Source organism: Bombus pyrosoma, linkage group LG14 (assembly GCF_014825855.1).
Source record: "Bombus pyrosoma isolate SC7728 linkage group LG14, ASM1482585v1, whole genome shotgun sequence".
Taxonomy (NCBI): domain Eukaryota; kingdom Metazoa; phylum Arthropoda; class Insecta; order Hymenoptera; family Apidae; genus Bombus; species Bombus pyrosoma.
In genome coordinates, this window is record NC_057783.1 from 1869045 (window position 1) to 1884691 (window position 15647).

General features: G+C 38.5%; 1 protein-coding gene across 6 annotated transcripts in view; it reads left to right on the forward strand.

Moving 5' to 3' along the window:
- Nucleotides 1-15647, forward strand: part of LOC122575103 (E3 ubiquitin-protein ligase Rnf220-like) — a 196980-nt gene that overhangs the window by 8154 nt on the left and 173179 nt on the right. For all 6 annotated transcript variants that reach the window (XM_043743567.1, XM_043743562.1, XM_043743566.1 and 3 more), the window contains exon 3: nt 3201-3759. In XM_043743567.1, coding sequence (XP_043599502.1) covers nt 3270-3759 — 490 coding nt within the window. In that variant the 5' untranslated portion in view covers nt 3201-3269. The remainder of the gene's footprint in view (nt 1-3200; nt 3760-15647) is intronic.

Consider the following 15647-nt stretch of genomic DNA (forward strand, 5'->3'; position numbering starts at 1 on the left):
CTTTTCGTTTGTTTGTTTTTTCTTTTTCTTTTTCTTTTTTTTTTTTTTTTTTTTTTTTTTTTTTTTTTTTTTTTTTTTTTTTTTTTTTTTTTTTTTTTTTTTTTTTTTTTGAAGACAAAGTGTATAAATCTGTTTGATAAAAAATATGAAATCTAATTTTATAGGGAAAACTTTGGTTCGAATATAGATGATTTGTCTTTTATTCGTTTTTACTCGTTTTCATACTGGTGTCGTTTCGCGCAATATTCTTTGCAGTGGGCGAGATCGATAATTGATGAATGGAAAAACTGATTGCGTTAATAATTTAAAACAGAAAATTTGATAAACAGATAATTTGATGCATTAAATACAATTAGGGTAGGCGAATGATAAAACGTTATTCGTAATTAAAGTAGGTATTTTATTCGTGCGTAGCTTTTAAATAAATATATCTGAATTATAATATTTTTCTATATTCTTCTTCCACGTATTTACTTATTCGTTAAAATTTCATTTCGACCAACCATTGTATATTTCGTGTCCTCTTTGATTAACCAGGATATAGAAGAATAATGTGGAATGGAAATTATTCTACAAGCTCGAGGAAATACTTCATTTCTACGTGTCTAATATACATCGTGACAATAGTGTTTCGATGTTGCAAATTGTAGAAGGAAAATTACACTGCGAATAATACACGGTTAACCCATTTTTTTCATCGAAGAGAAGAGAAAATAAGAAATTGAATTAAATCGATGTACAATGCCACCGAACGATCTAAAAATAGGCACAATACTTTTGTTTCTTCCTTTTTTCTTTTTAGTATTAGGTTGTTCGAAACGTTTCTCTCGTTTTATAAGGAAAATAATAGACGCACAATGTTTATTGAATTATGCAAGAACGTAATGATAGAAATAGAACGGAATGGATGATACGTAACTCAATAAAATAATCTAAAAGAGAAATTGTCGTTCGTCTATTATCATTTTATGAAACGAAAGAAACTTTCCGGACAACCTAATACAAGACGATTCTTCCGCTTCTTATTTTCAGCAGATTCTAATTTCACGAATTTGCGCTGAAACGTACAACAGCAAATCCTGTTATCAAATATAAAACGTAAAATAATTTCGCGCATTGTCAAATAAAATTCTAAATGCGGTGGAAGAAGCAAAGCAAAGCTGAACGACCGAATCTGCCGGTAAATCCAACAGAAAACCATAATTAAATCATAGACAATCTAATATTTATTCAATTACAAGAAAAAAAAAAAAAAAAGAAATAACCTTTGACATCGTTATGCTAATGTAGCAGTGAGGAAAGGCAGCTTAATGTAAAAATTCAGTTTCATCGAATATCGTGATACTGCGCGTAGATTTGCAAAGAATTCTTAACAGTCGTCCCTCTGGTAATCCGATAATTCTCGTTTACTAAAATAATATAAAACAGAAATTATTGTTCGTCTATTATCACCTTATGAAACCTAATATTTATCCAATTAAAAAAAAAACTTTTGACATTGTTATGCTAATGTACCAGGGAGTGAAGACGGTTTAATGTAAAAATTCAGTTTCATCGAATATCGCGATACTGCGCGTAGATTTGCAAAGAATTCTTAACAGTCGTCCCTCTGATAATCCGATAATTCTCGTTTTCTAAAATATCCGGGAAAATTCATGGATAAAACTTGCGATATTATATAACCGGATATCTCATTTGCAGTATGCGGGTATTTCTATGAATTCGAGCACATTGAAATAGCGTATAATACCAAAGCAATATGGCATTATACTGTTAATAACGCGAAACCACTGTGTTATAATAATCCGTCAAAATGTGAAGCTTCCCCCCGTCAGTTGTATCATTCAATTCGCCGTGATTGACGAGTCTATTAAGCTGGCATAGTGAATGCCTCGATGGAAATCAACGAGTTCTGTTTTGTAACGTTTGTAATAATGGAACACCAGGCCACGGTAAATGTCATCGTTGCGAATCCACTCGATTGCGATCGAAATCTTTCAAACATTTGGTACGCGCTGTGTTTGCGCTTTTCTCAAACGAGAAATTAAATTAACCTTATTATGTATTTTTAATAGCAACTGTTAGCGAATTCGATACGATTAGCGATCTTCCTCTTGTCTTTTCTCTGGCAGTTTGGTGTTTTGGCGAGTGTAGCGACTGACGTAAGTAAAGTAACGAAACAAAAAGCTTCAAACAAAAACATCTTACGCTCCGTTCCATGTAAAGATGTTCGTTTCACGAGTGAAGTTTAAATACTGTGCGAGCCACTGCACGTAATATATTTTTGACATATATCTAGAGTAACCTTGCGAGTATCTGTAATAAGATTTATAGTTGGGATTATAATTATCCTGGAACTTTGGAAAAATTTATGAACAACGATCACGAAGATAGAGGAAAAACCATTTAAGTAAGAAATGTTTCCTAAAAATATATGAAGTAAATTGGCGTAAGATTTCTACACGGTACAGTATCAGATAATTAACGTGCGGTCGTAATATCCAATTAGAAGCGTTTCCTTTCTTCAATTATGAATTGCAAAGCAGAAATTTGAAACGATTCGTGTAGTGAGTAAATTTAATATTAAAGCCTTTAATTACATTATATTATGTAGAATAATTAATATTTAAAATATTCTATAAACGGCAATTTCATTCATACCAGTTATTACACGCTAGCTATAAACTTGAAAGAGTTTAATTATTCCAAGTTTGTTAATAAACTGGTTAATTAAGTAAAAAATAATATTTAAATAAGCCGCAAGCTTGAGATACGCGTTCTAAGATTTTCAACATTCTTTCTTACATTAATTCATACATACTCCGCTGAACCGAATTTCATTCGTACAACTAAGCTTTAATTAGCTACAATGTTGCTTGTCTGATAATTAATAAATTATCGACGATAACTTTTATGCTCGCTTGTACGTGTCATGGTAACCCAATTCCGTGTAAGCGTAGAAATATAAATTTGTGTAAGTATCTACATTGTAACAATCGCAAGCCACAAAGATAACACAGTCTACACCTAATTTTCAGTATTACAGTATACAAAATATTTAATAAATAAATAAATAAATTAATTAATTAATTAATTACAGTATACGAAAATCAACTAACGATCCAAGCACTTTTTCACGGTAGTGTATTTATCCCATAACAATCTCTCCGTGACTAATGATATTCTTTTTTATTGTCCAGGTAACCGACTCGAAGGATCTCCAAGTGCCGTTCAGCACTGCGGCTTCTCTGGGTTACGGCCTCCATCATATGCTCCACTTGCCGCCGCAATTTTTGCACCCTCTGGATCACCGTTTACCGTTCGGAGGGTTCAGGCCCCTGGGGCCATCGGCTTTCGCTCCGCCGAGCAAGTGTCTAAAAGTAGAAACAGGAAACGGCCCGGTCACCGGTTCCGGTTTGCCAAGTATCGGCTCATTGTCGAGCATGTCGAACATGTTCTCGCCTTCGTCGTTGTCCTCGGCCAGCGGAGGCGCCGTCGTCTCTGTTTCTGGAGCGTCGGCGAGCATCGGAGGCGTCGGAGGCGTCGGAGGCGTCGGAGGAGGTGCGAGCGCGGCAGCGGCACAGGAAGTCGCACCGCAGAGTCCCGCTGGCTCTACCAGCCGATCGCCTACAGGGACCGGAACCGGTTCGGTTCCTAATCGCGGCACCACTCCGGAGGACGAGGATCGCGATGCGAATGCCACGCCTGGGTCCGAGAACACGGAAAGATCTACGCCCGAGGAGGGACGACCGTATCGACGTGAGTCCGCGTTTCTCATTTTTCTCTTCTTCTGGGAACAGTTGCGGATTTTTGTGCATTTGCGGCAAATTTAAGTACCGATCAACGTGTAAAATGTATATGCGTAATTTCCATTGCGTCTGAATCGGTTAACGTTGCAACTACCAGCCTCATCGAAACGAATAATTCGTAATTCTTTGTAGAAATTTCATAGATTTGCAATGGTGTACTCTTACAAATAATTTTTGCGTGAAATACGAGTCGAAATAATTGCGAGTAGAAGCTCGTATCTCTCACCGTATTGAGACTTTCTTCTATTTCTTCCACTCTAATTTCCTTGAAACAAGTTTTGTACTTTGGTCATGGATAGCTTTATCGTTAATGTCACTGATTCGTTTACAATCTCACTGTATGTCGTTTACCAAGCGTACATAACATAGAAAAATATATAAAACATTCAACACGAAGTTGTTGCGACAGTCGATTTGCGAGGAAGACGTTTAGCTGGAGTTTTCTTGATCGTATCCGTAAGAATGTGAATTTCAAGGCATAAAAATCCGCAATCTGTTCACGAGATTATTTGCTCTTGTAGTTACTCTCTAGATCTCCTTTATCCCTATCTGTCTAATCCGTTTCTTGTTCTCTTTCTCAATATTTTTTTGACATTTGTATTATTGTACACGGTCTTACGATCCTCGGTGTTTCGAATATAATGGAATCGTAACTGGCATAGAAAAAGATCCTGTGCTTTTAACTCTATGTTCTATCCTCTTTCTTGAAAGAAGTTAGGCGTTTAATTATATATATATATATAAAAAAAGGGAACAAAAAGAACAAAATGATTAAAAGATTAAACGTATAATTGAAAAGATAATCGCGCGCGTAAATATTTAATGCTGCATTATTTTTGCGTTTTCACTCGATGAAACATTTATCCGCGATATTACAATTAATAAATATTTTCCCGTTTATACATGTAACGCGACGATGCATGTTCCTTTTACATTTTAAATACTGTGTTGTAGTTACGATATCGTCTCGAGTTCGTTTTGTCGGTGTCTCGTATAATATCTATGGATAGATATCGTTAGTTCTCCTGCCTTGAAACTCTTCTAGAAACCTAAGATTTCCCACAGCGGAGATTAATAATTATTCATATTCGTACATATTCATACTCGATATTGAATATTCGTATTTAGTTTTTGTAATACCCGTAGCGGATTCTGTGTCGGATAAATGACAGATGAAAAAATTCTTTATCGCGTGTAAGTTATACGAATAATAAATTAAATGAAACGAATAAGCGTAACATTGGTGGCGTTGAAACGTATTCGAATAATAAAGGAGTATCTTTGCTACATGTAACAACGCAGCCGGTAGGTTTCATGATTTTTATGTTGACAAACGTTCTATGTATATACAAAGAGCAGCTGAAACGTATATAGGAATTTGCAGAGGAGGAACCACGAAGATTTGTATGCTTAATCTACCTAAGTCGTTTATTTGAATTCTCAGGGGCGCAACAGCTGTGTCGCGTCTGAAAGCTCACGCGGGCTTTGTTTCCATGTGTTTGCTTATTTTTCGGTACAGTCTTAATTACCGAAAGATAGAGCCATTCATTTTTCTCGGATACGATTCTCGCGGTGAACCATTCTTTCTTTTCTTTTTTTTTCTTTTTCTCTCTCTTTCTCTCCCCCTCCCTTCCTCTCTCTCTCTCTCTCTCTTACTCTCGAGCTTAACGTTCATCCAGCATTTGCCGAGATTTTTATCGTTCATCCTCTTTGCACTTTGCGCTCGAAGAAGGAAGGTACTTTGTCCTTTCGTCGACCAAACAGTTTTCGCTCTGTAAATTCTTTCTCTTATTAAAACCGAAAACAGCGCGTAGCGGTCAGCTTTTCCTATAACTCTCTTTTCCTCTCCTTCTTTCTCTTTCACCGGCTGTCTGCTCGTTCCACCGCAGCTAATTTTCGTTTGATTGCGAGACGAGAAAAAAAAAAAAAAAAAAAAGAACGGGGGTTGGAAAAGGTCGAAGGTGTGCAACCTTGGCGTCAAGCAGACTTTTTAGGTTTATTTTTCGAATGGTTCAGCGCCAGGATAACGATGTCCTTTGACCGTGGCGAACCCTATGACGTTAGCCGCGTCGCTAATTAGTCGATATTCACTTTGTGGCGGCGGGTCTGCGTTTCAGAAGGGACACCGATTCCGCAAAACTGCACTCAAGCGGTTTCGAATTGAAGATCCTTTTTTCCCAACTTTTGTAGATTTTTACGCCTGCCTCGTCCAACTGTACTTTCCTCTGCGTTTTTCAATAATTACGCCCGTAGTATAAACTTGCTTCTAATAAAGCTTCGCACGCTGCATACCGTTCTTATCTCGTGTACAGGGTGTTGCGGTCTTCCGCAACTACGTATTTTCGGAATAACACTTGGGCTTCTAACATCGTCTGCCTTCGTTTACCGGCTTTCTGTAATCCAGATACGCCATTAGACCATCGATAACTTTCAGCCAAGTGTACAGCTAACTCGATATCTGTTAATTATTTCCAAACATATCGGTTTTCTTGCAAATTCGCGTGCTTTCGCAATTGCAAGTCTGAAACTCTACCTGAACGGATCATAGCCGGCATAAATAAACGTAATCATTCTGCGAACGGATAAAAGAGAATCGTGCGATCTGGAAGAAAACTAAGAGAAAATTAACGACGAGCTTGTTGATTTAACGAAACGACGAAAACAACGTACGCGTTTGCGTATTACGCGGTATAACGTTAAGACGATATCGACGCGTGTGTGCGTGTAAAGATATTTTTTTAACTGGTAGAAATTAATTGCGTAATCTACGTGTAGAGTTGGAGAATTTGTGGGGAAAATCGTGAAATGATCAGCAAATAATTTGATCGTGCCGCTGTGTGCTGTTGGTGCGCGTTTTAAACGCAACGCTGCATCGTAAATGCTCGCATAGCCGCCCGCCCTTTTTGGTAGCCGCGCTCCAGAAGGGGGTTTCAATGTATCGATACCTACGCATGAAATATGTTCATAATCACGATTGACAGGGAATCATGGTAAATAGTCATTTGCTACTCCATTCGCGAATTTACATTACGCCTCTATTTGGATCTGACGGCGCAGAAAAATCTGCAATTAATATTAGTATGCTGGCTATGTATAACTATACGCGTAATCATCGACCTTTTGGCGATGCCGATGATTTATAATATTCCGTTACGGGTAAGCATTATTTCTGCTCTGTGTTATAATTAGAAAAGGAAAAGATTTATAAAGAAACTTGAAAGCATCTTGCTTGAGATTTACAAATATTTCGGCGGGCGGAATATTTCGACAAAGTATAGCGAAATAAAGGGAAGGGTCTGCTAGGTTTTCCTGTTTAAAGTAAAATCAGATTTAGAGTTATCGGAATAGTAGGAACGATGAATTAATAATAATTTTTCATGAAGATTTTATACAACTAAATCGCGTTATTTTCTTCATATTTTGTTATATATTTTATATGTTTGTCCAAATTGAACGTATCCGTATCATTTGAATTTCAATATTTCATTAGTCGGCATAGTGATATTAACTTGAGAATAAATATAATGCAACACAGTGCAAAGATATTTCTACTTACGAAATGCTATCGATTAATTACATTTTTCTATCAAAGTGACGAGAGATGGTTCGCGCGAGAAGAAACGGCTTTGGAATTTTCTATCGAAATCAAATCGATTATAGTGTGATCGTGGAACAGAGGCTAAAAAGGATGAAAAAAAAAAAAGCGAAAGGGCGGAGTAAGAGAGATATGAAATATGAGCACGGAAATGCAGATATTTGTCAGGAAATTGATAACTCGAATAAACTCGTCGCAAAACGTTCAAACAGTCTGCCAAACGGGACGATTTTACCTCTTCTCCCGGCGGCAAACCGAACTATGTACAGACATCGGTCGACTACGGCAAATGCGTGATGCGTGTGCGTGTACGTGTGCGTGTACGTGTGCACATCCTCGTATGCAGCGCGTATTACGACGATTCGGTATAAAATTCACGCGCTACTCTGATATACTATTCGAACAACTGATTGTACACGAATTTTATAGCTATTTGTATTTTTCGCTAATTCCGTTGCGTAACTTTTGCAGAAATGTGGCATTACGCTGATTGCGCGTAGATTATACCGTAACTTTGGCATAACCGTGTTTTTCCACGTTGATCCCAATAATAAGATCATCATCGTTTTATACGATTTTCAGTTGGCGTTGCAAATATTATCGGTTACCTTTGCTCAATTATTATCATTAACATTTCGCGTCAGTTACATGCAAAAATCCGCACGTATGTTCGTATTTCCCGCGATTCTCTGTCAAAAGCATAGTCTTCCCTATGGCAACGAGATATCGGTTTTACTTTTCTTGTGGAATTTGGATTCGTAAGAGACACGATCTTCTGCACAATTTTTTCCCTAAAACGTAAGAAACTGGGGGTGAAAAGCAGCCGTAACGTCGATCTCGTTTTCGTGGCTCGTAATATTTCGAACATCGAAACAGAATTTTACATAGTTGCGATTGCTTTCTATGTTTTTTGTAATTGCGTGAAGTATATAAATGTAGCTTGGTGTTAAAGCAAGGTTCGTTCGATCCGTTTAAACTTTATACATCGCTGTATGTACCGCGTGTCTTTGGCAGAAAATTTGCAACGTCAAATACAGCCAACGTCTGTGGATGTTCATACAATTTCTCATTGGCAAGGTGGTACATTAGTTTAACACTGATGCACGCCGTGCTTCGTTAACGATCAACGTTATTGGCCCATACTGATTTAGCCTCGGTTACCTAAAATTCATTCGCATTAAAGAATGATTGACGTATTCTGACGTTTATACGATTTTACTGTAAAACCGTCCTTGTTCTATGATGCAAAGAATAGCGGAATAATTTATCCTTAACGCGGTTTGTTTTTAATAATTGGTCGTATAATCCGCGTGAAATTTCTCTCTAAAAGTACATACAACTTTTCCGTCCAAATCAAGCAAACATTTCTTTCATTTATAATTGTGTCATCGATTGTTTATTTTTGCTACTTGTACGATTTTTCCACGACGTTAAAGCGGTCAACTATTTTATCATACAGTTTGATACCTTGTAGCTATATATATATATACTGTTTTGGAATATTTAATACGATTTTCAATGAAATTAGCTCTCAACATATATTAATTCAAATATTTTTGGAATTTAGTTGGCATAAAGGAATTTAAAATCCCTACGTACTTATATTTTCGTTGCAAAATTTGTCTCAAAAAGTCCAAATCAAGCAAACATTTCTTTCATTTATAACTGTGTCGTCGATCATTTATGTTTGCTACTTGTATGATTTTTCACAATGTTAAAACGATCAACAATTTTATCATACAGTTTTATACTGTCTTGGAGTATTTAATACAATTTTCAATAAAATTAGCCCTCAACATATATTAATTCAAATATTTTTGGAATTTAGTTGACATAAAGGAATTTAAAATCCCTGCTTACTTATCTTTTCGTTGCAAAATTTGTCTCAAAAAGCACATACAACTTTCATGTCCAAATTAAGCAAATATTTCTTTCATTTATAACTGTGTCGTCGATCATTTGCTACTTGTATGATTTTTCACAATGTTAGAACGATCAACAATTTTATCATACAGTTTGATACCTTGTAGCTATATATATATATATACTGTTTTGGAATATTTAATACGATTTTCAATGAAATTAGCTCTCAACATATATTAATTCAAATATTTGACATAAAGAAATTAAAAATTCCTGCTTACTTATCTTTTCGTTGCAAAATTTGTCTCAAAAAGCACATACAACTTTCGCGTCCAAATCAAGCAAATATTTCTTTCATCTATAATTGTGTCGTCGATCATTTGCTACTTGTATGATTTTTCACAATGTTAAAACGATCAACAATTTTATCATACAGTTTGATACCTTGTAGCTATATATATATACTGTTTTGGAATATTTAATACGATTTTCAATGAAATTAGCCAGCATTGCGAAGCTCTCAACGTATATTAATTCAAATATTTTTGGGATTTAGTTGACATAACGGAATTTAAAATCCTTGCGTACGTATCTTTTTATCGCGTATTACCTTGTTGTTTTTATACAAACATAAAAAGCACGCGATTGGACAGTTCACTGATATACGAGCACGAGTGTCACGGCCCCCTGTCATTTATGTGATGCACGCGGTGCACTTTGCACTTTTTTGTGTGAAAACGCAGCTTGTAGTCGATCGTTCATACACATGATCCGTGCATATTTCCGTGAAATGTCCGAGTGAATAACGAGGGGCTGTGTTTTATTTTATTGTTTTATTATTACAGATTAATTTTCGTTTGATTGTTTCGCGCTGCTATCGAAAGACGTGACGCGAATTTATCGGGCTGAATTTCGTAGGAATTTTATACGTTCCAGGTATTAAGTGTATGTATATATATATGTGTGTTTTTTTTTCCTTTTTTTTTTTTTCGTAACATCTTCACGTATCGGAAAATGAAATTTTTGGCGGTGGAAAAATTAGAGAATCTCACGTTATTCGTCGTTATAATAATTACTTTGTCGCTTTAGAATCTCGCCACTGTATAATTCGCTAATTTTCAATGTCGTTACGTTTATTCTCGCTTTTTCTTTGAAAGAATAACGCGTTACAGAATTTTCATTTTGTGCCTCGCAACCGTAAAGAATAATTTGCTATATAATATCGCATAACGTATTATAAATATTATAATTCTACAAATGAACGTACGTAGAGCTACGGAAAGTACAACTTGACAAAAACATACGAGCATCGTCCGTATATATCATTGTAGATTTTTGTACACGTGTGACGATGGAATTATGTACGCTATAGAACAGAGGTAATAAGTCTCAGAGTAATATGTGCTTTTGATAAGAAACTAAAAAAAAAAAAAAAAAAATAAAAAAAGAATAAAATAAAAACAGCAAAATCAAATAGCCGGACAACAGTATAAATTCGTTCCTATCTCGCTGCTACTCGCTGCTCTTATAATTCCTTTCTCTTTTTTTCTCTTTTATTATACGGCGAAATAGGTACATTGCGTCGTTTAACGAAAGATAAAGTTCGATTTTTAATGCTTCTTGCGTAATTCACCGGTGAATAAGTTGAATAAATTTGTATATTTCGGCGGAATATATCTCGCTGGAATATCGTAAACGATAATGTACGTGAACGGGTATCGGTATTTTACGGATAATAACATTTCTCGTCGTTAGGCAGATTATAAAAAATAGAAAAGGGAAATTTCTAATGAAGGAAGCATCTACTACGAGGTAAAAGGTAAAATACGAACGATCGAGTCTCGTTCATTCGTTTAGATGGCGAGCGAAGACAACGATCCGAGAGAACGTTCGCTGGTCGAATTGCAGAAGAATTAATTTTGACAACGTGTCCCGCGTGCGAGCGGCTGGCCATTGTTGAAATCGCTTTCATGGCACGTTTACACGGTATTCCTAATGGCCTTCTCACGCAACCACCGTAAAATAGAGAAATCATTGTAAAAGGTCCGAACGACGTGCACCCTTCCGGTCGTTTCTCCCGAGATAAGGGAGGAGGGTGGAAAAATTTGATTATCAAATAATTCGTAGGACGTGATAGTAAATCGCGGCATGGCTCGTCGCTCGCTCAAGGAATACAAATGAGGGTAACTGCTTCCGTGCGCGAAACCACGATAAAACCGTGCAGATGGACAGCTTAACGAAAACCTAGCGGATCGTAATCCTTCGACATATGTACGTCGGTAGATAATTTTTCAATTTCATCTTGTTTTCCTTCAAACGTACGTAGCTTGGCGATCTTTTCTGCGTTTATGGGAATTTATGGGGAAGCTACGGAGATATATAAAATCTGGATAAAGGAATGCCCGCTGTAACTTGTAGGTAAAAGAATTGCCATAAAATTACGTTTACGTGCAAGTGCGATTTTCGCGAATGGTAGAACCGGTGCAGTTTTATTTATTTGTAATTTTATTAAGTTCTCGTCACGGTGAGAATAATTAATCCAAGTGCCTGCGTACCTGTTCCGAGCACCGTGAACGATTCTAATGAAACGAACGCGCAAGATTGATACTGCGAAGGTCTTTCGCTTCGTTTCATAACTGCAGGTGTGAAATTACGTAGTCGAACGCTACTGTCCTCGATAAGAACGGCACTTATTAACGCTGCAACTATCAAACCAGTGAAAACGAGCGTTTCCGAAATTCTCAAGCTAATTCCTTTCCTCGTTTTTTATCGCAACGATACTCTATCTTGATTGTTAGTGGGAAATTGCACGCGTTTCGAGATATAATTAGCGAAGAAACGGCCATCGACTATCGACGGGTAATTCGAATAATTATGACCAATAGTGTGTATCTGATATCACGATGATTTTAATGATCGAAATCGAGCAGTGACTGTAACATCGTTGCGAGCTGAAACGCTGTATTTCCATCGCGTTCTTAATTAGAAATCGCGGCTGTCTTTTAAATTTTGTTTATTCAAAAGATGCACCGATTATCGGCGCAATAATTGCGAACGATAGAGTACGCCCAATACCGTAATCGTTACATCGATCGAGATCGACTAGTCGTAGGAACATGGCTGTGGAGCGTGCGCTTCGATGGCGCGTATTCCCGAAAAAATTGGCCTGTGGCAGGTTATAAAATACAGAAATAGAAAGGCGCACGATCGAAAGAGCGGAAGGGTGGGAAATGGACGCTTGATGACGAGGGTCGCTGTGTCTCTGACCTATATTACCGTTCAAATTTTTAATTGCATTTTTTCGATTGTCAAAGAGAGACAGAGGGTGCCTTATGGCCCGTACCAATCTCATGTCTGACCATTGTCCTTCTGTTCGTTTGTGTTCGATGAGAGAGCACGGCGACATTGCAGACGCGGTGCAGCCAATTACCAATCACTCATGCGGAACAATAAAGCGGAACCGTGGAATTCTTGTTGGAAAGTATCGCGTTTCATATGTATACACCTAACACGCTAACGTAGCATTACAATCATTGCGTGCGTGTGTATGTGTGTGTGTATATACATATGTAGCGACACATGAGTCATAGGACGAGGCGGATCGAGAGCGACTCGTGTTGTTGTTGCGCCTCGGAACACGAACGCAGCCTTGACGCGCGAAATATATCGATAGACAAACTCCGGGCAAAACAAAGTGGCCGTTATGGGCAACCGTCGATCTAAGACGAATTCAAATTTTGCGACTGCCCCTCGACCGATACAAACAAACGGACGCGATCGCGAGCGAGTTAGTATTTACCGAATATCCACTACATATATATATATAGGAAACGGAAGGGAAAATCCGTGAAAAGTAATTAATAGAGCGAGGAGAATTACGTACGAGACATTGGCTGTGATTAAAGATAGCGAGAGATTCGTATCGTCAAATAGCGATATTGTTGGTGCGCGTGTCGGATTGTTCGGGAAATTTGCAGCGAAAGTTAAGAAGGGTACACCAAAGACGAGGATACTGCAGCTGCGATGAAGAATTCCTTAGATAGACGATGTAAAAGTTGGTATAAACTTTTCTGACGTAGTTGTCTCTTTCGTTACGTAGCTAGTGGTGACACGGGCAACACGGAAATTCGTTAAAATCGCAGCATATGGAGTTACGTAAGTGCGAGTAGCGTAAATTTCTGCAACTCGCGAGGACGGTAAATAGAAAAGTGCAGCAATTAGGATAATTAAACGGATCGGTGCTAGAACGTCTTAATTGTTGAACCAGGTCAACGAATATGTTGAAAAGACTGGAAACGGTAAATCGCGCGGTCGTTTACGACGAATATCTGGTATGGTCACACGATGGTTAAGCAGCAGCTGGTGGAATGCTGGTCATTTGTAACTCAATAATTCTACTTCGTTTGGAATCCGGTAATCTATACTGCGGCTCGTTATTCACGCATCATAATGAGTTTCGCGTTACGCGCCTTTTCTCGCTGCGGACGGCTGGAAAGTTCCTCGTAATGAGTTGTCGATACTCGGTTATGGGTATTTGCGATAATTGTAATAGAGGAAACGTGGCGTAACGGATTTCTTGGATAGAATGGAATATCCGTGTTAATTCGTCCGTGCCGTATGTACTTTTCGCAAGAGAACGCGCAACGTTATTTTTAACAACGTCTTTCAATCGATCGTGTAATAAATCTTAATGAATCTGTACGTTTTTCGCCTCCAGTTTTTCCCGATTATGAGAGTTAGCAGGCAGAATTTCACGAACGGTCCTTCTTAACGCTGTAAAGTACTTGGCACGGTGTTTTAAGTCGATCCGATCGAAAGATTAAACGATAAAATATGTGGTTTAAAACAAAATTCGATAGATCATCGAGCTCGAATTATTGGAATTAATTTCCCAAACGTAGGTTACTCTTAGCTTTCGCCGGTTTACCTTCCAAGATAAGATCGGAACGACGATATTTGTGCCTTTTAATACCCCGTTTCCATCGTTGCGCTCGCTTCGCGTTACAATCTCTGCACAGGGATAAAAATAGAAAACCGTCTTAGCAGAATGCGTATCGATGTAGTCTCGTACGCGAGTATTGCATCACGGATTCGATGTTTCTTTCGATCGCTGTCTAGGTGTCTCGAGGAAACCATTTGTCCGCAAGTATATACGTTTCAAACGAGTACACGCTGAGCGTTGCGATAACCAGCCTAGCCATCTATACCTCGAGTAGTACTTAATATTCACGACTGTATCGAATATCCCAACGTATACTATTTCTCGTGTCCTCCTTGAGTTTCAAGTTGACAACCATTCTTCGCGCAGTACGTACACCGTTTCGAGTTTCAACAAACTCGGCCGAACTTGCGCCTAAGAAATCCACGCTCGCTCCTCTCTTTTCTCGCTGATTCCGACTATTCCGTGCTATGTAAACCGGCAGAATAGCGTTTCTCGTTCCGTTGCTGGCGTAAAACGTACCTACTAAAATGGACGAAGCCGAACGATACGGAAGAGGGGAGCGAGAGAAGGTTACGACGGGGAAAAAGACGAAAGATAACCGTGAGAAAGACGACGTTCGATTTATTATACAGGAGCAGCAGGTGCAGTTGCAACTGCGGCGACGTCGAGTACGCTCCTCCTCGTGATAGGGTATATATAGTCGAGCTTCGGAATGGGAGAAGAAGTAGGAGAGTGGAAGGTAGCTCAGCATTGGTGGCGGCGTTGCGTGCAGTAAAATAACTGAGACTTAGCGTCCTCCTCCTCTCAACTGCAGCCAACTAGGCGGAGCTCTATATACGCGCTGCATGTGCATTGGGTAAAGACTCCTCCGCCTGGATCCTTGCGCAATGGAAAGGACCGTGCTTGCTTGTCTTGCTCTCTAGATACGCGTATTTCTTCCCATGCTTAACCTACGCTCCTACACCTTCCAACTTGCCACATAGTCCTGCGCGCATCAACCCTACTACCTCTTCGGACACCGCACACGCTGCTCTCGACGCTTTTCCTTTCCTTTCTGCTACTCTGCTCGTCGATCCTCGGTCCTCTTTACCGGATTATGCCAGTAATCGATTTCTTTCCTTCCTCGTCTCTCATCGTTTCGTCGCTACTCGTAACTCGTTAGGTTTCTTCGTATCTCGCGTATTTATACGGCGCTTCGAACATTTCTTTCTTCCCATTTACGACGATTGTCATTTATTGTAGAACGCACGGTATAATTCGGAATACGTAGGTTTGATACAAAGTTCTGGAAACGCGTCGAATACTCGCAACGATACGAACGATCGGTCATTTTTACGAACACGGTCGAAGGAGAAACGACGCGGTCGAAAGGAAAGGGACCGTTCAACCAACATCGATATTTCGTTTATTCTAACGGTTCTTGTACGCGATACTCGCA